A 23,290-nucleotide genomic window follows, 5' to 3' on the forward strand; every position below is an offset into this window, starting at 1 on the left:
TGTAATGGTCACTGAGCACTCAAAAAGTGATAAATAAAAAGATAAATGTGACCAATAAAAAATCGCTGCGAGGGGTCAAGCAGGCCATGTATATTTTTGTTTGTGATATATTAGTTTCCATGTCCATACTGTACACTGTTTTTTATTTTATTTATTTTTATTTTTTCTTAAATTTGCATGCAAAAACAAACAGATACAGGTGAACCAATACAATTAATATTTGAACCAATATTGCACAAACCAATGTCATATATGCTTAAACCGATGTTGCGTGCAAATCGACCAATATAACCCATCAATATAAGAAGTGTAATATTCTAAGAGCCCCTTACACGAGTCAGCGTGTTCTTTCTTTCGCTGTTTTTACAACTTTATTTAAAGATACCATACAACTAGACCATTACGTTTGGACAATGGACGTTCTTCATCTGATAAAACAAACGCTGCTTCGCATGGTCTATTAAATGCTTAAATATCAACATGTAGAGGATTTGGCAAAATATTTAAGACATGGTAAGCAGTAATGTCTGAATGAACTTTCTCAAGGATAATGGGTTCATTGGAAAGAAGTGGGCGTGAGAGGAAAAGTTGTTACGAAATGATTGCTTCTTTACAGTTTCCTACAATCGTAACATTTACAATCATTGAAATTGATGGCATTTTCATATTTTTTTTAGAAAAGGAACTGAAAAAAATCATGTGCGTCTGTTAGTGTGTGCATGTTCTTCCTATTCTAACAAATATAAACAGCTTTCAAGTGTTTTAATAAAAATACATTAAGCAAGAAAAACTATTTGTAATAAACAATACATTCAAAGGAAGCAAATGGTATTAGGGATACACGCGTGCCTTTAAATTATTCTTCTTATTGAAATGAGTTGACTAAACAAAACACATTTTTGTTTCCATTTTTTTTATTTAGAGTGTAGTTAAAATCAATGTGGTGAAATTCCGCTTTATCACGTTTGTCTTATATCGATTTTCTATTTATTTTATGGAGTAAAGCAGCAGCTCCTTCAAAAGATTATTTTGTCCAAATGTGTTGGTTTATCATGGCTTGGTCACAGGAGATCCACTGAAGATGTCGTGGAGCCTTAGGTGACAGATCTTTTTAACTTCTTCAATGCCAGTGCGCAGCTCGGCCATCGGGTCGTTTAAAAGCCTTTCTTTCAGTTGCTGAAAAATCTCGTCTTTGTCGCTCATTCTGGCGCAAATAACGAACGGAAAGCCAAACTTTTCCTTGTATTCTGTGTTGAGCTGGTCTATCCTGAATTTATCCGTGCTGTCTAATGAAGTTAGACCTGCCCCTCTCTGCTCTTTTTGGGACTCAGTTGTCAGTTGACATCTCAAAGCTTCTCTTCCTGCCAGATCCGGATGACACCTCAAAATGCCTTCTTTTCCTAGAGGGAAAGAGAGAGAATCAACTTACTATGAGATTTACATTTAAACTTAAACATTAACGATCATTTTTTTCAATAAAAACGACATTTTTTCATTCTGAACAAACATTCAGTGTTGTATTTATTGCTTACAGGGTTAATGTTTATAGGTGAGTGTTCGTATAGCTGCTTTTATTCGGTGCATAACCGTTTTGGCTTGGTTTCCGCTTCTGAGTCTGTTCCCAATACGACACGGGTCGTCTTTCCAAGAATTTCAAGTAAATTCAGAGGTGATGAAAACGAGTTAGACGCTCCTGTCCATTACAACTTAATATTGTTGTCCAATGACTTAACTTGTGTGACGCTGAAGCCAGTGCTCTAACAGCAGAAACATGGACCAAGAGTGCCCCCTAGTGTTAACTAGATATAATGCACTATCCCGCTTCCTGAACAAACGCCAACTAATGAGAAACTGAGTACTGTACTACCCTTCCAACAAAAGTCAAGCGCGTCTCTAATTCTGTTGCGCTCAGTCATTTGCTTGGTCCCCCATTACCTTTATAAACACAGTAACAGACCACCCGTCCAGCCGCTCCCTGGGTAAAGACTGATCGGACCCACTGACTACCCCACTTATGTTTTCTGGGAGCTTTGTGAGCAGACCAGAGTGTGGTCAAACACTGAGATGTACAGGTCCCGATGAGCCTGCTGAAAGATCTCGGCTTATTCGCAGAAAATTATTCGATTCATTTACCCATATGATAATATTTACACGTTTAGAGGCTGGCTGTAGGAATACTTAAGACACATAAAGAGCACTGTTCAAGATAAATTCGGAGAGCCCGTTTTACTCACGGATGAAGACTTCTTGAAACGGCTTATATATGCAGGTTTTCTGTAGTTACACTCTCAAACGTAACGGTTCCGCAATGGTAATTTATTGGGTGTTATGGTTACTTGTAGCTCCAATGCATGGCAAAGAACCTTTTAATTCTGGGAAGGGTTCTTTGCATGTGAAACTGCATGGTTCTTAGGGCTTCAAAAAGGTACTTTTATATGCAGACAAAACAAAAATCTTTAACGTCTAGTAATCTACTTCAGGATACAACATATCAAGAAAACTTGAACTGGGCTTGTGTTACTGTATGCAGGAAGAGCTCTTTTAAAATCTGGAACACATTGGTATTTCACAAATTTATTACCCCAGCATGGCTCCAGCTTCCTCAGGACCCTGACCTGGTTTAGATGGACGGATATTTTTGATGATTTTGTGTGGGATATTTTTTGGTTTGTGAAGTGTATCATTATGAAGATTACATCTAGCGCTACCATTTTGCAATTTGTTGATTAAATGACCACCACCATTCTGTATTTTTTATATGTAGGGACAAGTATATTGTTGATGGCAACTCTGCCTGCTGCCCTTCATGTGGGCATGACACATGGCATAAAATGGATATTTGTGTGTGATATCATCATATTGCAACAATTTAAGTTTGCAGCAAGCAGTTGTCAGCATCTAAACTTAGTGATAAGAAGTATGATTTCATGCAGACCTTTATTAAAGGAATTGGGTTTGAGTTGGGTTTTATTTCTGTGGCTAGAAACATTGGTGTTTGGCTTTTGAGGATCTCTGTGCTAAGATCTCAGCCTGACAAAGGTCTTCTCTTTTGTATTCTCCCTAAAGAAAGTTAATCATTCACTGCAAAAATTGAAAACATAGGTTTTTCAATACAGTACTTGCCAATTTCTAATTTGGGTAAGAACATTGCTAAGATACAATACAATACAATACAATACAATACAATTTATTTTTGCATAGCCCAAAATCACACAAGATATGCCACAATGGGCTTTAACAGGCCCTGCCTCTTGACATCCCTCCAGCCTTGACTCTCTGAGAAGACAAAGAAAAACTCCCAAAAAAAAACCCTTGTGGGGAAAAAATGGAAGAGACCTTGGGAAAGGAAATTCTAAGAGAGACCCCTTTCCAGGTAGGTTGGGTGTGCAGTGGGTGTCAAAAAGAGGGGTTCAATACAATACAGTACAATACACAGAACAGAACAAATCCTCAATACAACATAATGGTAAAATAAAATAATACAAGTACAAAGCAGAATTAAATTTGGATTTAAGATACATTTAGATATATTTAGAACACTTCACCCTACATTCCACGTGACAAATTAAATATTTGACCCCAAATGTTTCAAATGTGTCTGTATACATCAGGCTACCCTGCACTGAACTGGCATACAATTGAAAGTTTAGTGCCTTGTACCTGATGCTGCCAAAACTGGCTCTGGTTGCACTATAACCTCATATTGACTAAACAGTTTTAAAAAAGAACAGATTTTAAAAACAAAAATATAAAAATGCAGAAGCCACAAGGCAAGACAAGACAACTGTTTGTCAGTGAGTCAACATGTAAAAAGCATCTTGTATCGAAATCAGCTTAAGTATATATAGCAAAGCTTAGTATGGCTTATTTATATCTATTGTTCATGAAATTAACTGTATTTTATTCAAAGATTGTAAAACAGTTACAACTAAATGATTAAAAAAGCTGCATCATAAGCATCTATTCTTGTTTGTTTTACCAATTAGACGCCACCAAATGAGTTATTGCCTGTTTCCTATTGAGCTATGGAAGTGTTAATGCTCAAATATATTGCTTTGCATCTTCCTTTAATGTTGTTGCTCATGTTACTGCACTGCCCTTCAAACTGAATTACTTCTAACATTGGTTAAATGATTTTATAACCACAGTGCAATTGGCCATTTTGGTGGGAACGGACGGCTGCAGTGGCCATTGCCATTTCTCAAGTTGTATTTTATAATGAACCTTAGATCCCTTACCTTGGACACTATACAATTGCTCATATTAGCTGTTGTCACAGATGCCTGGGGTTCTTACCTGGCCAGGATGCCTGGAGGGACCAGATAGAGACATTAAAAGCTTCCGGGTCAGGAGGACACAACCGCCCTGGAGCAAGAGAGGACCACGGGAGAGGAGGAGAGATATTCCAACTCGTTGGGACCCGTGGCCACCGCCAGGGGGGCGCCTTAAGCCTCCTAGAACCCGGGAGAACTTTACTTCCGCCACACTTGGCAAGATGGCGGAGTAACCTGCCAGGGACGCCCAGAGTGCTTCTGGGGCAAAGGGCAGCACTTCCGCCACATCAGGAAGTGCTTCTGGAAGTTCGTTTCCAGCCCCCTGGAATGCATCCGGGCGAGGATAAAAGGGCCCGCCTCCTAACAGTCTGGGAGCTAGAGTCGGGAGAGGGAGCAGGACGAAGCTCCCAGGAGGAGATTGGAGGCCAAGGACAGAGTTATTGAAGAGAATTGTGGTGATTATTGCTTTGTGAGCATTGTGAGGTGTTTTGGGACTGTGTTTATTATGTTTAATAAACGTGTGAATTTTATAAAGATGTGGTCTCCGACTGGTGGTGTCCGGGCAAGTCTCACACTGTATAGATTCTAAATGAATGTACTCTGATTTTTGAGTTACAGACCAGTTTTGTTTTATTATATACTTTTCTGCTTATCCATCCATCCATTATCCAACCCACTATATCCTAACTACAGGGTCACGGGGGTCTGCTGGAGCCAATCCCAGCCAACACAGGGCACAAGGCAGGAAACAAACCCTGGGCAGGGTGCCAGCCCACCACAGGGCGCACACACAAACACACACACACTATAAAAAGCACACACTAGGGACAATTTAGAATCACCAATGCACCTAACCTGCATGTCTTTGGACTGTGGGAGGAAACCGGCTACACACTGCGCCACCGTGTCACCCTTTTCTGCTTATTACCTTGTTATTTGATAGAAAAGGATATTTTGGTGTTTAACTGTAGACATTAATTTTACAATATTTAAGGAAATCTTTTAAATAATTCAGAGAAATTTTGATGGTGCAAGAGGAAATTATTGGCTAAAAGCTGTTTACTGAGCTGAAAACTGGAAAATGATTCTATTCAGTAGATACAGCATGGAATGATAGAACAATAGTGCTTTAGTTTAGGCATATCATAAAGCTGAGATGTTGGGTTACAATATTGATAAAACTCTGCAGTTAAGTAATCAGTTTAGGTCTAAAATTGAACTCACATTTTTACAAAAGATGTCTGCTAATCTGAAAATAAGGAGACCTGTTACCAAAATAAATAAATAAATAAGATAGTAAAGCATAAGCAGGACGGTTAAGCTGGTGGGTTGGTTCAACCTTAAGGGTATATTGGAAAATAATTTATTTTTTGACTTTTGAGAATGGTGCAACCACCAATAATGTAATTTCTTTATCCAGCATGGTCAAGTAATTTTTTTGTGTTCCATAAACTGAAGTTTAGAATAAAATTATGAAATTGATGATAGTCCCATTGGGATAGGTTTTATATGAAAGAAGAATTAATTAGACTTCTAAATTGTTTTGGGAAATGTACTCTCTGCATTAAGCAACACCATTGTCATCTATCCCTTCATGTTTTCACAGACTGATTTATGAATCCATACTGGCTTTGTGTGAGTGTGTATGTGGATATTTGCATGAGTGGACCCAGTGATGGGCCAGCACTCTGTCTGTTTTTAGCCTTTGCACAAAGGGAGTTTGTCTAAGCAATTGATTTAATTCTTGCTGGTTTATTACATAAAGCTAGACTGTATGTGCTTAACATGCCCTAAGACTAAAGCCAAGACGATTATGATGTATATCTGAAACACTGCCCAATTGTTTGATTAGACCATGTTAACAAATAAAAGAAAAACTGTTGAAACAATTAACTTTTACCATTGATCTTGTCCCTGTTAAATTAAGTGTGCAATCCTACATTATTCACCAAGTTGGTCATACAATACACCTTTAAAGTAATATGAGTATCCTGATCAGCTTTGTGGGCTGGCCAATGTACCAGCATAAATTTAATCTTTCAGAGGTGTCATTCAAAATCTTTTGAGTTTTTCAGATATGGTGTACAAGACGGAGAGTTTGATTTTTTCTTCACGTATGAATCACACAAAGGTCATTATAACGAGGTTCTAGAGAGATTACAAAAAAAAAATGTGTGATTTACAAAAATTACATTTCCACAAAAGCAACAAATGGTTTCTGGGTTGGATCTTGAGAAGGCACAAGCAATTTCAAAGTGGCCTGTTCATAGATATTATTATTATCATAGATATTATTGACTTTGCTCAAGTGTGCACATTTAATTTAACTTTCACATTTTATTAGTTAATATAACACTGCTGATTTTGCTGTGCAGTAACTGGATTGGAGCAATTCCATCCCAGACATTTCTTTGTTATACTTTTGTGCCTTATCTTACTACAAAGTAATCCAGACAAACAAAATGACATTATGAGCAACTGAGTAGTTTTAGGAATGAAATCAACTTGGACAAGAGTAGACAATGCCTGAAAGTGTCCAGACATATAACTATAATTTTTGTTGGCTGTAAAATCATACTTACTGGAAAACAGCTAAATTACTAAATCCCAGACAAAGCCAATGTGGACCATATTTGAGCAGATGGAATGTTTTCTTCTCATTTAGTCTTGGAGATAAAATGGCTCAAACATTCTCACAACATCATGAATTAAAAGAAACTCAATTGTCCTCTGAGCTAAACTTGTTTACAATATATATATTGACCTATTTACTATAATATTAGTTACTGTAAATATGGTTTCTAAGTACAGTTTCCCTCAATCTTCCCACCCCTACACCAAATTCCCCCACCCTTCCCCACCATCAACTTGTGATCTTAACAAAGTCTTCGTCTGCTGTGCAGCTTGTTTAAATCTTTGCTTCTGAAGTTTTTTGCCTTCATATAAGTTTTCTCCTTTTATAGTACACGAATGAGGTCCATAATTTAGAATTTGGTATTAGAAATATCCTTCCTTTCTTAGTATTATGATAAATTTGGCACATGCTTATCATCTCAAAGCAACTGGTGAAACTGAATTTTGAAGACTTTGAAACATTTTTAATGGCTTTCTAAATCCATAGGGCTTGAGTGAGATATACATGCAGGGCATTCATTGAAGGAATGACTTGCCATAACTGAAACTGAGTAGGTAAGTGGTTGGCATTTACAGTATTATAGTTGTGGACTGACTGCAACAAACAAACACATGAGTGTACCTGGTAGAAGTGTACCATGAGCCAAAGGTCAATTGTTGACTCAGTTGCTTCATTTGATCAGAGGTGATATTTTCTACTCATACAGTAAAACATATGAACGTAGCTTCTGCTGGACAGACCTGGAAGACTCAAATAGTCAGACAGGAGATATATACTGGAAATGTCTACCAGATGTCCCTATCAAATATGAGTTCAGCTCTAACCTCAAGAGGAATGTCTTGTGCATCATTTGCCAATCATGATGGAAACATTAGGTCCCGCTGATAGACAATAATGTTAAGGGGAAGAAATCAAGTTAAAGGTAGTGCTAGCAACAGGGGCTCTGCTCAGCGCAGTTGTTAATAGGCTTTATAGGGCCAAGAACACTGCAGGGGGGGAGATCTGACTGGAAATGCTGAAAGTGCAATACACTGGGAGTGAGTCATCGTTATGACATCTGTTCAAAATAGCACGTGAAACAGTTTGCTCAACCTCACCAGACAAACCAAGCTGGAAGAGCAGGAAAAGAACTTATAAAGGGGTCTGATAACTCAGATTATGTTATAATCTTTTTTTCAGTAGTGAACCACAAATGCTCTAAAAAGAATGTGCCAGGGAGTCAGAACCATCCAAAAACGACAAAAGGAGAACGTCAGAAATGTGCCTTTCAATTAGATTGTCTCAGAGGGTAATACAGGGTGGCTCACAAAAAAGTAGCCCGCCTCCCTGGCGAAAAAAGGCACCCTTCCATAAAGAAAGAAAGAACTTGAAATGCAAAAATCTTTACTCACTCTTTACAAAAGGTGCTGAAAATGATTCTTTGTGGAATGAAATACATGTCACTCAGCTCGTACTCACACGTTTGCACTACGTCTACACAGCTTTCGTGATGAGGGTAGTCAATCGGCGCGCCACTCTGGCAGGAAGGCAGGCTACTTTTTCGTGGGCCACCCTGTATAATGAGGTGCAACATATAACAAGACAATTCACCCATGTCTCCGGCCAGAAACAGAGCTCTGTGACAACTCCAGGCCACTGTTAACATTCGAAGGGGGATACCTCCACTTTACGAAATGGGATGACTTATGCTTAGTTTTCCTGCAAGGTGTTTTTTAAATGTAAGATAATAGAGGCTGCTCTTAGTTAATGTGGCGAGTATGGGCAGCAAGGAGAAAAAGAGATATGTGTGTTTTGACATTAGTCTGAAAATGAATAACTCCAGCAAGTATAGAATGAACAATTTGAACAATTTGTTCAAGGTGGTGACTTACTTTAAAAAAGGGGACATGTTCAAATTACTGTGGAATCACATTTCTCGCTCTGCAGTCTTACACCATTGTATTACAATGCAAATTCTCATTTAGAGTCAAGACTTGTATCCAGGAGGACCAATATTCAATTTATTTTGGCAGTTAATCAGCTCTTCATCTTTGCAAAGGTAATAAGTTGTAGAACTTGGACAGTCCAGTCTACATGTTCTAGGGCCTTGAAGATTTATGATGATATATTTTGTTGTATTTTGTTAGTGGTCTTTCAGAATTATTTGGTCCTGTGTCTTCAGCTTTGTGTTGTCCAGTCCTGGTATTTGGTCAGTGAAATCTTACACACTTGGAATTAAGAAGAATATATCGAAGCCATCATAGGACCTCATATAGCATGTCTTGTCTCTTTTGTTATTTATTATTTTTATATACAAGATATCAAGCTAAGCAGAGGATTGGGGTGGGGGGGGGTCCATTTTAAGAAAATGCTGGCTGCAACTTTGATTTTTGTAAATCATTTCCTCTTGGATTTCACTGACAGCGATCTATAGCATGCACCGGAGCAGTTCACAGTCAACTGTGAGAATTGGAACCTCCAATCTGAGGTTATTGTCCACTCCTGGAAAACGAGTGACTGTTCTTCATAGGTGGGGGGGAATGAGTTGTGTTAAACAGAGAACTCCAGGACCCTGGTAGCTTGTTCATGAGTGAAGTAAAAAGCAGTCACAAGACCGACTCATGGATTGCTGTAATGGTAGCAGTTCATCATGGTGTTGGAGAGTGGCAAAAGATTATATGTTGAAAGGACATGAAAATATGAATTTCATTGTCCAAGTGAAACTACTACTACTTCTATTACTGCCACAAGGCATTCTACAAAATGAGGGTGGTGCAGTGGAAGTCAAGGTCTTAAAGTTTATGATTTACTAGTTAATCTGTGTTGCTATTCTGAACTTTCTTAGTGACTAAAGAAATTAAAAAAATTTTTGTACAAGTAGAAAAAAATTTGTAATCATAGATATTTCCTGCCTTGAGCTCTTGGTTGGCTGGGATTGGCTCCAGCAGACCCTGTAGGATATAGCGGGTTGGATAATGGATGGGTGGATGGATGGATCTTAACATGAATAAAATGACGTTTTTTTTATTCTTCTATCATTTTGAACAATTAGGAAGTGTATGACTCTGACCTTTAGGTCATGGTAAAGATGTCACGTGATGCACACTCCCAATCGTGCATTTCAAACCCTACATTTCAAACAGAAAAACAATAGTAGTACCCATAATAAAACCAAAATGGTGTGGCTGGGAGATACATTTCAAAAATAACTTACTCACTAACATTCTAAATCAGAAAAAATGATCTACGTAACTGATCGAATGACTGTAACTCTAAGAACACTGTAAAAGCCATTTTAAGATCAGTTGTTAACTTACGAGTGTTTCTTAAACCCCAGCATAATTCAAGTAGAACACTGAATCCTTTGTAATCTATGTGCTCCCTAACACAGTCATTAGTCGCTAAGTCCTTCTTAAATTGGCTTCCTTTATGCGCGAACACAGATTCCGTTACATTTACATTATGACAGGTCTTTGCACATAATAATAATAATACATTTTATTTATACAGACTTTTCTTTATGCTTATTTATACTTTGTCATATGTGATTATTAAATTACTAGCTGAAGCCGGTAATGGTGAGAAAGGAATTCAGAAATCAAGAAGAAAGAAATACTTCTTGAAAGACGCAGTTGTGAATAGGTGTTTTGGTGGTGACGACGCATAATGAGTCGAAAGATCTAACCCTAGAAAAAGCCACGTACAACTGACTGTGGCTGAAGACTGGTTGTTAGAATTATTGTGAAGAGTAAAGAGCATGTTGGTATGAGGAAGGCCGCGCTTCTGAAATTCGATTACGTAAATATAATCAATAGCAACCTCAAAAAGATGTTGTTGTAGAATGACTCTAAGTAATTCCTGCATCTTATAGAATTTCTGGCCAAGCAGGATTACATGTGAAAGTGATAAATAAATGAGGCTGTCCGAATTTACATACTATGGCCATGGCATCCTGCTAGTTTTGTTGCATGTATCTTGGACTTCCTGGAAATGTGGACGGTAATGTGATCATTTTGCCTACACGTACGTTGTTATTGTCAGCGTTTGCTTGCAGTGCGTCTGACAGTCCTTTGTATTGTTCCACGTGCAAATCTTGTTGATCTAATCTGAGATAGTTGATCACGCCCCCTCTGTTTTAACATACGCATCTACGATGTACTGTTGGAATAGTTCGCTGCTGGAGTGCAAAATACTAAATATATTCCTCATTGCTAATCTGTATGCGTAAAATTGGCATTGAGTAAGCCTTCTTCGCTTGGCTGAGCATGGAATCTAGCTGGAGAAGTAAATGTTCACTGCATGCAGAGTTTGCTTTATTTTGTAAGCGTACTTCAGAAGCTTGGCGAGAAATGCCGTGTTGGCTGCGTGCAGGCAGGACCGGTTTTGAAGAGGAGCCGCTGGCAGCATGGGAAGGGGTTTTTGGAAGAGGATGAATAGGAATCGAGAAATGCCGTGTCGGCTGCGTGTGGGCGGGACCGGTTTTGAGGTGGAAGCAGGACGAACCAGAAAAGAAATATATATAAGAGATGGTGCCATGTTTACTTTATAATACTTTTCCCAGTTTATTTCATTCCAACAAACATAAATGCGAACATTAATTTTATTTTAATTCTTTTCATTATTATTACTATTTAATTTAATATTGTTTCTTTGTATCAGTATAGTGCTGCTGGATTATGTGAATTTCCCCTTGGGATTAATAAAGTATCTATCTATCTATCTATCTATCTATCTATCTATCTATCTATCTATCTATCTATCTATCTATCTATCTATCTATCTATCTATCTATCTATCTATCTATCTATCTATCTAATTCCAACAATAAAATCATGTAATTATATTAGCAATCTATTGCTTCTCATTCGATTTACAATGTTTTTTTGTCGGTGACTTCAGGGGGAGAATTAACTAAGTAATACTTTATGCTCACTTATAAAACAGGTACTTCAAAAGGGTTTTGAGAAATGCATGAAAAAGCATCTAATACTCAATAATACTCTATAATGTTCACAAATCAATAGGATTAGGACCAGATCATTACATTTCCTGACCTCTAAATCCCTCACAATAATATCTCCATTATTTATGGAGGCAAAGGAAACAGATCAAAAATATCTGAAAAAGCTCAGATCATGACACTAGCGAAGTTACAGTCTTAACTGTTGAATTGTGCTGCATGATTCAATTTATTTTATTTCTATTTATTCATGTTAAGTGCACTTCCACTTAGAAGGAAATATTACCATATAATAATTGTAAACAAAGTATAAAATCAAATGCAGTATTAACACAGTGTTGAAACATAAGCATACACTACTGTACTGTATATACAAAAAAAATGTATATGTCTATATTACATCTCTCTTAGGTCATAGATAATGGATAAACAGATAAATCTACAAATTAACAAAACAGTTTCATTTGGAAAGGTACCTGAAAACAAGTCTATCATTTGTCATAGGTTATCTACTCCAAATTCAAGTAATATAACCTTGAAAGCAAAGTATGAATGGACTTTAACCCATGTTTTCACTGGACATCTAAGTGATTAGGGTCCTCATTCTTGAATTTCCTCTTCTAGACAGAAGTACTAGGGTGTTGTACTGTGTTAGCCATTATGGATGTAGTGAGATGTCAAGCAAAATGACACCTTTTATCGGCTAACTAAAAGAGGCCTGTGTTGCCTCGAAAGCTTGCATATTGTAATCTTTTTAGTTAGCCAATAAAAGGTGTCATTTTGCTTGACATCTCACTTCTATTTTAGTCAGAGGATCTCTGAATTGTGCTATGGAAAGCTTTTTTAAATATGATTTTCACAGCTTCTCTCTTTGAAAGGTGAATATATATGTTATTTCATGACTTTAGACTAATTTTGTTTTTATATTATACTGTGCAAGCACACTTAAATAAGAATCTGTTCCTACTAAAAATGAAATGGGTTGTCATTCAGCAATATTGAATAAATGCTTTTTAGTATGTTATAATTTTATATTATTCTGCACTATAAGGCAGGAAAGGCAAAGGGTTGTATGCGATTTGATAATATTTATTGGTTTTAAACACAAACTATAAGATTTTGTGTTACATATTTATAGATTAAATGGTAAATTATGCAATGACAATAGAATATAGTTAATAGCAATGCAGCCTATACCTACTGTGGAAGGAATTTTTTTTACAGTTCATTTTAAAGTGATAATTTAATATGAAAAAAAACAACAACTCTGCATTGGATGAAGCAGGAATTAGCAGACTTTTGTAGTTAACCCTAATGATTCGATACATACTGTAATACAACTGTTACATAGTTGTAAACAAATTCTTACATTTCTTTTGCCCTTTAAGACTATTAGTGATAAAATATTACCTTCATACAATATACATTCCATATCTTTCTTACCTGAAGTAGGAAGGTTATCAATGAATTCTTGTATAGCAACTTCCAGGTCAAATGGATTGGAAAAAGGTCGCTGGGACCAAACAGCGGCACAAATGATGGGACATTTCTCTATAACATTTCCAAACACGTTAATGAATTCTTCATAAGAAAATGAATTCACTTTGATTATATCCATCTGCAGTGAGCTGACACCGTCCTCCTGTTGACCTGTTTCACTAACATGAGCAAAGTACAGATGTTAAAAGCAGAAGAGTTTGTTTGCATATGGAAGATCCCCCGGTCCTTGCCCTTTGAAACACAGTTAAACTCTCAATTGTCCTCATATTCAGATATAAATAAGCAACATTCTGAATTAAATAACGAGAAGCCAAGTCTAAAAGCATGAATTTTGGTCTTCATATATTTGTATTCGATGATTTTAAAAACAAATTTATCTAACCCTGAAGACAGGGTCTCTAACTAAGATATTCACTGCCATGGAAGGGGTTTTCATATAATAGAGGAGGAACCACTGGAATACTGCATTGATAGTTCTGTTCAGACAGAGTTATATCCAAACTATTTATTAACCAGTGAGAACACAGATTCCATCTCCTTAAATTATGTCTAATATTCAATAACAGTTTGGTCTGTAGATGTGCACATATGGTCTTAAGACCAAAAGAAAAATCCAAAAATGACTTATTTATTACGTAAAATCCAAACTATTTCAGTTGGAACTCATGTTATTTTGCAATTTAGTCCCCACTAAAGTTCTTTTAGCCATTAGATAACTGATGAATCTAGTCACCCTTTCAGTGACATCTGCTCCATTTGTGATAATTTTGGGTTTATAGTATTCTCAGAAGTTATCTTTTTATGTGAATTTATAGTAGTAATGTAACTAGTAACCATTTTGGTTATAAGCCGTGCCAGTCAACCCATTAGGTGACATAGGAGGCCACCATGATCTGGGGGCACACTTGCTTTATCTCAGACGGTGTTTGCTTGTGCCATTACGAATACATACCTTCTTTAACTCAAAAATATTTTGTTTTTCAAACAATTTTTCCTACAACTAGATTGACAGATTCAGTCATCTTTAAACATTTTCTGTTATTCCTTATGTAACTCGTCTACTGCTAATAAACAACAGGAGAGATAAAAACAGGCTGTCAGAGCAAGTAATAAAAAGCAATTTGTTGTGTTAAAATAGTGGCAGCCTTATAGTTTATAATGTGGTAGAAATTAAATTTGGAAAATATATTAAAGAAAGAAATCTATCCTCAACAAGGACCTCATTGAGTCAGGAACCAGGCAGGAGGAAACTTGTTCAATTGTGTCCTTCATGAAGAGGGTGCACCTTGTATAGCAGTCTGTGAAGAGACAGTGCCCTGGGCAGAGGTTGCCAGCAAATGGTCATAGAATATAAGCAGAGAGCTATATTTATAGATAACGGAATTTGCATAACAGTGTTGGAGTAATGCTTACCTTGATTGGTTCATTAGCTTGCATACTCTCTGATTGGTTCAACGGCTTACATACCCAAATAAACATATATAAATAAAAGTCTAATTTCTACCTCTTATCCTTTCATGGAATTCCTAAGTATATGACTACTGGCAGAAATAACTTTTTATTGATGTTACTTGTAATTGGTCATCAGTGTTCTGAATTGACTTGGAGAATTGTTTGATCTCTCCTTCTTACAGAACTCCTTGAACTTTCAGAAGTATTTTCCACTAAAACTTTAGAGAAGCAATTTCATGCAAAGGTGAGACCATTTTTTGCCCACCAAACAACTGGAATTGACCGAATGATGTTTTCTCATCTGTTTCATATCTAGAAATCAACACATGACACATTTTAATAACCTAGTATTTATTTATATTACTTTAGACAGAGCTTTTTTCTACTTCTAATGTAAAATAATTGGAAAATTAAACAGAACGTTAAAAGAACAAGAGCTTAATTCAGTACTAAGGATAATTATGTCCATTTATTAGAATGGGATGATGCAGTTAGATTCCTTTTAATAAGATAAAAGATAAATCTGTCTTTATTTTGCATTTCCTAACATCATTATTTGACATCTTACATGTAAATGCTAGTAGACAGTAATCCATTGTGACAGCATGATAAAGTCAGCAGTTTAACACATCAGCACTTTAGTATGCTAGTAATGCTTTAGAATAGGGACTGTAGTGGCCGGGTCTAGTGCATCCATTAGATATTTTATTGCTGTTTAACAGAAACAAAGCCTTTGCTAGCAACATATTACACTGCAGTGTGAAATACTTGCACTATAGACAGTCCCTTATTTTAACATGTTGCTTTGAAAGTCTCAGTACCACTAAATACAGTGACATTAAACATCAGTAATTGACCAACAGATGCACCCACAGATGACAGACCCTTTCTCTATGATGCTAGTGTGCAACACTAATTTTGAAAAAGAGCCAAATAGAAGTAAAATGTCCAGTGATTTACTTTGTTATGCAGAGAAGGAATGCTTAAAGGGAGAAACATATGAAAGCAAAATAAAATTGAGGCAAAATAAACTCTGCTTATTAGATTATTCACTCCAGTGTATTGGATGGGAACGACTGTCCATTTGCTAATTTAGGTAAACCAAACTTCCAGCTCAGCCATAACTCAAATGCTTAGACTAGAATGAAAAAGAACACATAAAGAGCTGCCTATAACCTTTACCTTGAAATTTATTCAGGATCACACACACACACACACACCTCTGCAAAATCCAAGAGCTTACGCACAATTTGTTAAATCCTAGGACCAGTGCATGACTGATCTCACTTTTGTTACTGGGATTATTACCAGTTGGCAGACTGTTGGTTATTTGTCAATGATGATATATCCCTGTGTGTGTGGGTGAGTTCCTGTGTTACACCAATGTTTCTGTTCCCACCAGTCATGATCCAGAGGCCTTTGGACTACACTGCTTCAACTCAATGACCAGTAAAGGAGAACTGCCCCTGCTCTGTGGATGGAAGAACTTCTATGTTTCATCTTCCATATGCAGACAGATGGACTGTCACAACAAGAAATTACCAGGGTATGGTCCAAACCTGTAACCCTAAAGTGCATTAAGCAATTTTGGGAATGTTATGCCTATATGATGGATTTGAAAAGAGTACCCTTGAAACAGACATATGAAGAGCACAAGGGCGAGCAAGATGGCTTATAGGCACATTGACAACATAGTTTATCTAAAGCAGTAGGAGGCAGAAGTGTCCAGGTAATGGAAAAGTTCAAACCCAGAAACCCAGTACAGTGCACAGGTGACCCAAAATTGTTTAAGAGCTTTAACTGAGAAAACTAGTTTAGGAATGTAGAAATTCTAGAAACTATTCTAAGTGTACTGTAGCCTCATGCCACTGTAATGCTTAGGAGTCCTTGAAATTAGCAGAGGAATAAATACTGCAGTGCACGGCAAAGACCTTCTCTTTCCAGAGCAACTTGGAGTCTATGGCTGGAGGTCTACAGCTTACCCCATTTTTACCCACCCTATGCAATTTCTGCCCTTTGTAGTCTATCACATACAGTATATACATACTGTATGCACTATTTTCTTTTACCATTGTTCTCTTCTTAGTCAGTCAGCAATAATGATGAATGTACTTTTATTTAAGTCTTTTAATAAACTTAGTGATTCAAAGTCGATGGTGAAATATATTTTAAATAGCAGAACACAAACCAACACACTAAGAAAATAATCAAACTATTGAACACAAGTTTTAAATATTACAAAAGAGCTTAGTATTAAAGCACATATCATTCCTTTACACTAAATAATCCTTGTAGTATTAAAATATAGAAAGGACTGAAAGTAACTGTAAAAATGTATATTCCTGGTAAAGAAAAAAATGCTTTTGTTCTGAAGTTAGCATGTTTCATAATGTAACAATAATTCTCAGTTGACAGTTTAAATTAATCCTGTGTCACATCTAAAAAAGTATTTGTGTTAGCATTTTCAAAAGTGAAGAAATGCAAAAAAATGTATCATAACCAGTTTATTTTTCTTTAAGATTGCTTTTAAATATTTGAGTGTTTTATTAGCCAGACAAATATAACAGGCAGTTTATTGTGATCTTAAATAATGTGTGTACTGATTTTAAAGTCAAAGTTATTAGGTCTGATATTGCTACAATACAAATTTATCATGTGGATTGTGCAGGGACCAGTTGGTTAATTCACTGGCCGCACTGCTCGAGTCCCATGATTGAATCTGGGATTTGGTACCTTCAGTGGGGAGGATGAATGCTCTCTTCATTTCAATACGTCTCTCCTCCAGTGTATTCATCCATCCATCCATTATCCAACCTGCTACATCCTAACTACAGGGGTCTGCTGGAGCCAATCCCAGCCAACACAGGGCACAAGGCAGGAAACAAACCCCGGGCAGGGCTTTCAGTGTATTCAGTGTATTCATTGATCTCTAAAAGGCAGTGCTCAATTACTCTAGCATAAGTGTGGGTGTGTGTGCATTCTGTGAGATCAGTCTGTTTGATTTAGCTGCCACATTTACTGTGCGCGTGTTGACCTGCTAACCATCATCTGAGCCTTCTGTTTTGAAACAAAAACTTAAAGATTGTGGTTTAAGCAAACTTTACAAAGTATATATTAGTATAACAAAAGCATTAGCAATGGGTGAGATCAGACCTAGAAAAGACAACATTTTAGACACTCTTGGTGGCATTATATCAATTTAAGATACAGTAGATATATATGTACACACTTTTGATTTTGTTGCTTTATAGTTCTGGAAAAAAAAATCTGTCAGAAATAAAATAAAAACATGCTCTTTTCATGTCTATCCAAATAATGTTTGCAAAGCTACTCAGATGTATAACCATCTAAGGAGTGACTATATATTTTTTAGGACATTGCAGTGTGCAGCTATACAAAGTACCAAAAAACTTGTTAGTTTTTTTCTTTCTAAAAAGAATTTCATGCAGGCAAGCCTTAATACTCTTTAAAAGGTGTTCCCTGCATGCAGTGCCAAAAAACAATAAAAAAAAACAAACATTTACAGTATTTCATGGCAATTATCCATTAACATTATGTCTCATTCCTACCAGCCTCATGCCAAAGGGGCATTGCTTTAGAGAAAAAGCTAAGGACAATAAGTCTATTCTGTATACTACATTATCAAATATAAGCATAACATGTATTGCCTTAGCAAGTCTTATATTCACAGTAAGCTACTGTCAGGAATGAAGCCAGGTTAATCAAGCCTGGAAAGAGTCACACTTGCTTTCTTCATTAAACTCAAAGCCAAGTAAAACAGCTTATTTAGAATTTCCTTTAGCCAGCAACCCCAATATGCAGTGTTGTTGCACTTTCTTTCTTTGAAACCTATAAGAATTTTTCTCTGAAAATTTGCATTGCAACTATAATTGCTGTCCTCTTACAGATGATTCATCCTGTTTGGTGACTGCTGATCATATATTTCTCAAATATAGCTCTACCATCTTTTTCTTTGTGACTCCCTAGTACATGATGTTGACCAAGAGTTTATATTGCATATTTTCTGTTTTCTTATCTTGGCGATATCTTACTGTACTCCAGCAGTAAAGATGACTTTAAAATCATTTCAATAGCTTATTCTTATTTTAAACACTCCACTGTTTTTTAAATGTAAATACTGGTGTCAGAAGTTGGTAGTAACACTGATGCTATAAACAAATAACTCCCCAAAAATGTGTCCATAATTATTCAGTCTTTGTTAATCCATAACAAATGTACCAATTTAGGTATGCAACACGAAAACTTTTTGTTATAAGGATTTGAAATGCCTTAGAAGAAGCCCAGATCGTTTTCATTTTGTTTTCATGTCATTCTTTCATTGTTCAGCAGCACATTGCAAAGTCACAATTCTGGGTGTATCTTCTTCTCCAGCAGATTTACAAAGAAGGAGACTTCTGATAAGCTTTAGCAAGAAAACTTTGATTGTTTCTGCATCGTGAGTTATGATAAAGCTGGTTAAAAAAAGAAAAGAAACATTTTCAATGACTTTTTTATGAAACTAGTAATAGTAATAAAAACATTTCATTCATTGAACAAAACATTTTTAAACAATTTTCCTTCTGACATATCATTTTGATCATTAAAATTCCCAGGTGTCTATTTACTAAACTGTTTACCTTTTGCAGGCGTCAAGTCAAATGTGAGCATACCCGGCAATGGATTGGCAGCACATCTAGGACTTGTTCCTGCTTTGGACCTGATACCACCCAAACAAGCCTTAACCCTCATACTCTGACTTGGGCAATGCATGTACAAGAAACTGATAAATGGATTGATAGCTGGCTTGCCATTTATAGGAAGAGAGAGGTTTTATGATAATTGTCTTATTTTGCCTCCACTGACAAGTGAATTGAATAATTCCCAGATTTACTCTGTCTTACCAGATGTCAGATAGCTCATGTCAATTTTTTTCACTGAAAAGAACTCTTATGAAAAAGTGTAAATGTACATAACAAGCTGTACTTCAGTGCCCGTGGTTTTCAAGAGTCTCAGATTTACTCCTAGGAATTGCATTAAAACTCTTGGTAAGATCCTGGAAAGGATAAGAATTTGTCTTTCCTCAGAGAAGTATTTATGAAGCATCCTACTTGCATTCATAGTAAGGAATAAGAAGCTACATCTGAGAAAGAATTTTAATGCAATTTTGACACAAACTGGTGCCCATGATATGTTTTGTAGTTTTCGTATACTAACGCTAAGGCTTCACCACAAACATAATAATAATAATAATAATAATAATAATAATAATAATATTTAAAGTACCAGAAGAAGAAGAAGAAGAATGAAAACATAGGATAATGCACTAAGCTGCATGTAATTATTGGCATTTCTTAATAACCTCAAGAATAATACTTTAATGAGCATCAAGATGGAAAGACCAAGGGACACAAATTAAAAGAGATTTAAGCCAGATAGGTTGGGAGCACGTACTGAAAGCACGTTGCTGCACCCACCACACGACAAACCACCTGGATTGGGATCCTGCCACCAACCTCCAAGTTTTCCCTGTAAGTGAGAGGACCTGCTTGCAGGGATGGATGCAGATTAACGTTATATCCAGGACAAAGCAATTGCAGGTTAATGGCCTTCCTCAAAGATCCAACAGAGTAGAGTCACTTCTTGCATTTACAGGATTCAAACTGGCAACCTTCCAATTGGCAGTGTAGATCCCTAGCCTCATAGTCACCACTCTGTCCCAAAGCCCAATAACAGGAATGTTTATTTAATAATAAATGATCCACAGCCACATATTCAGAAGAGTCACCTTCCCACTGTTATAGCCTTGGTAAATGTCTGTTAAAGTAACAGCTATACTGAAATTAGCCACAGCTATTCCTGCACTGTTGCTGAAGTTGCATTTACTCTTTCAGTGTTCCTAATGATCTTCCAAAGTCGTGTGTCATGTGATCCCCACTCATTTTCTGCGAGGCTCTATTTATCCCATGCCATGGAAGTCTACACTAGCCTTCTAGAACCTTCCTGGGCTCTTAAAGAATGCTCCATGTGTTTGTGGAATGGAAAGCTCAGTGTCCTTGTATGATATTTGTCTGTCAATCACCCATCCAGCCGCACCTATCTGCAGGGTAATATACTGGCTACTACAGTACAGTTTGCATCCATTTCCACCTGTGTGTTGATACTGTGAAACTGCTTGCAATTCACATATTTGTGATCATTCATACTTGGAGCAACAGGGTCGGGACAAAGGTGAGGCAAACGAGGCACTTGCCTCGGGTGAACAATGAGAAAGATCATCAAATTGATGAAAAATGAAAATGAATAAATTGCAAAAGAAAAAAAAGAAAAAAGCCAAATGTATGTTGCAATGTTTGTCAAATACCTTAAGCAAACTGACGACTTGCATCGGACACTCTCGCTCGATGCACTCGCTTCATCGTATGATATAAGGAGTAATAGATATTTTAATATCACAACTTAGATGGAGATATGAAAAACTATATGGGATTTTGTCTGATTTCATATTTTTAACAGGTGAAAAATTAAAGGTGATAGATACAGAAAATTTATAAAAAGCAGCTTGTGATTTATCTCTTAAATCTCCAAACGATTTCAATTCTGTAGAATTCTTATAAAAAATAATCAGTTTAAAAAATCAGGCAATGAGGTTAATTCCAGACCTTAAAGCAGCTACAAGTTTAGATCTTTTAAAAACAATTCATGATTATAGTTTATAGTTCAGTCCTATCCAAATTTAGGAGTTGTATTGAGAATATTCCTAACACTACATGTTACTGTAGCTTCTGGTGAAAGAAGCTTTAGTAAACTAAAAAAATATCAAAACATATTTAAGATCATCACTTGCTCAGGAAAAATTGTCAAATATGGCAATTTTATCAATCGAACAGGAATTGACAAAAAAAATTAATTTTGATACAATAATTGATGAATTTGCTTCACTAAAAGCAAGAAAAATAAAACTTTAAAAAAAGATTTTATATTGGGCATTTATTTAATTTTGGTGATTATATTAAATTTTGTTTTGTCTAAAGTATTATTGATATTATTTTGTCTCTATTATTAAATTAAATTACTGAAAAATTTGTAATATTCTAATTCATCTCATGTGTAATACTTATTTTGTTTTTCTTTTGCTAAGGTTGGTGTGATTTTATTTTTAATATGTGCAATTTTATGTTCCTATTACTATTGCACTATTACTGCATTTTTTTATTTAATAATTAATACATTTATTTTGTTATCAAAATGATTCATTTATTTTTATTTATTAGTAATTAAAAAACTATATACATAGGGATGCAAATTTATCCTCCTGCAATGATCTTTATGTGTGTGCTGATTTGCATGAATGCAGTTTGCTTTAACATTACCTCATGTGGAGTTGTGGGAAAATATATAAAACTTTGTATAACCTCATGCCTTGTAAGGGCATTTAACATTTGGTGCAAAATTCAAGAAATAGTTGGTTGCAACATATCTAAATCATTGCTGTTGCGAAGCTGCATTTTTTCTGTGGCCATAAAGTATAACAGTCTCAACACTTTCATTTTGGCTGAGAGCACATGGCTTCTTCACATAGCTGGATCAATCACATAACCTACAAGAATCATTACAAATAATATTCTATCTATCTCAAATTGATGTTTTTATGAATTCATTGCTGTCCAGGATTGTCCATTGTTGGCAGCTCCAAGCGAGTTAAGACAGCTCATGAGCTCTCATAATTCCTGGTGAAATTATAACTAGTTTTAAATTGCTTTTACACATGCTGCTAACAGAAGGGTCAAATTTGTGTTACTCTGAGGTTTTTGAGCCAGCTTAAACCGTTTCCTACTCTAAGGCACTTGATTTATGCGGGCACAGATCTATAATTGAAAAGCACCTTAGGATTAAGTTTATATAGAAAGATACTCAATAAAAGGCTGTCTTATTAAGTTAGCACCTTATCCTAGTGCCCTTCACATGTCCACATCACTTCTTCATTTTTCACTTACACCTGCACAGTTTTCTTTGAGTGATTGAAGGTTCCAACCTGTACGCCAGCCATACCATTCACAAAGGTGGGTGCAGTGGGCTGTGCAGATTGGTAACTGGACTGTTGGGGTACAAAACAAACTGAACTGATCTGTTCCATAACAACCCTGCCACTGGTAAGCAGTTGTGAATTGTTTCTATTTGTGTGGCCAACCCACATTCTTTATGAAAAAATGTGAAAACCTGCCGGTTTAAATTGAGCTGTGAGTATAGAAGCAAAGATGTACTTTAACAGTTAGGAAATACACCAAAAAATTAAAGCACTCTACCCTGCCATAGGAGAAAAAGGATGTTAGCTTGCTATGCTGTATGCCCCAGTAACTTTCCAATTCAGTCTTGTGGTACCCTATGGCTGCAGGCTTCTATTTCAACCAGTTTCATAATCTGTGATTCATTTTTACTTTTAATTGATCTCATTGTTTAGTTATATGGTCAACAAATATTTGCTAGATATCC

At 36.2% G+C, this 23,290-nt stretch overlaps 2 protein-coding genes across 2 annotated transcripts in view; both read right to left on the reverse strand.

Moving 5' to 3' along the window:
* Nucleotides 1-209: 209 nt before the first annotated feature.
* On the reverse strand, nucleotides 210-13,514 carry urad (ureidoimidazoline (2-oxo-4-hydroxy-4-carboxy-5-) decarboxylase). Its single transcript, XM_039745502.1, has 2 exons — nucleotides 13,292-13,514; nucleotides 210-1,400 (listed from the first exon to the last, which is right to left on the reverse strand). The coding sequence occupies exons 1-2, from the start codon at nucleotides 13,464-13,466 to the stop codon at nucleotides 1,051-1,053; spliced, it is 525 nt and encodes a 174-aa protein (XP_039601436.1). The 5' UTR covers nucleotides 13,467-13,514; the 3' UTR covers nucleotides 210-1,050.
* Nucleotides 13,515-15,159: 1,645 nt separating this feature from the next.
* flt3 (fms related receptor tyrosine kinase 3) overlaps nucleotides 15,160-23,290 on the reverse strand; it is a 127,758-nt gene continuing 119,627 nt past the window's right edge. Inside the window, exon 24 of the mRNA XM_039745500.1 lies at nucleotides 15,160-19,272. Coding sequence (XP_039601434.1) covers nucleotides 19,198-19,272 — 75 coding nt within the window. The 3' untranslated portion in view covers nucleotides 15,160-19,197. The remainder of the gene's footprint in view (nucleotides 19,273-23,290) is intronic.

This window comes from Polypterus senegalus, chromosome 2 (genome assembly GCF_016835505.1).
Source record: "Polypterus senegalus isolate Bchr_013 chromosome 2, ASM1683550v1, whole genome shotgun sequence".
Classification (NCBI taxonomy): Eukaryota; Metazoa; Chordata; class Cladistia; order Polypteriformes; family Polypteridae; genus Polypterus; species Polypterus senegalus.

Bases quoted from the DNA above. Each gene is read 5' to 3' on its own strand.
- urad (XM_039745502.1), bottom strand. From the start codon at position 13,466: ATGGATATAATCAAAGTGAATTCATTTTCTTATGAAGAATTCATTAAC. The intron at 1,401-13,291 runs GTAAGAAAGATA...CTTTCCCTCTAG, and splicing joins TGATAACCTTCCTACTTCAG to GAAAAGAAGGCATTTTGAGG.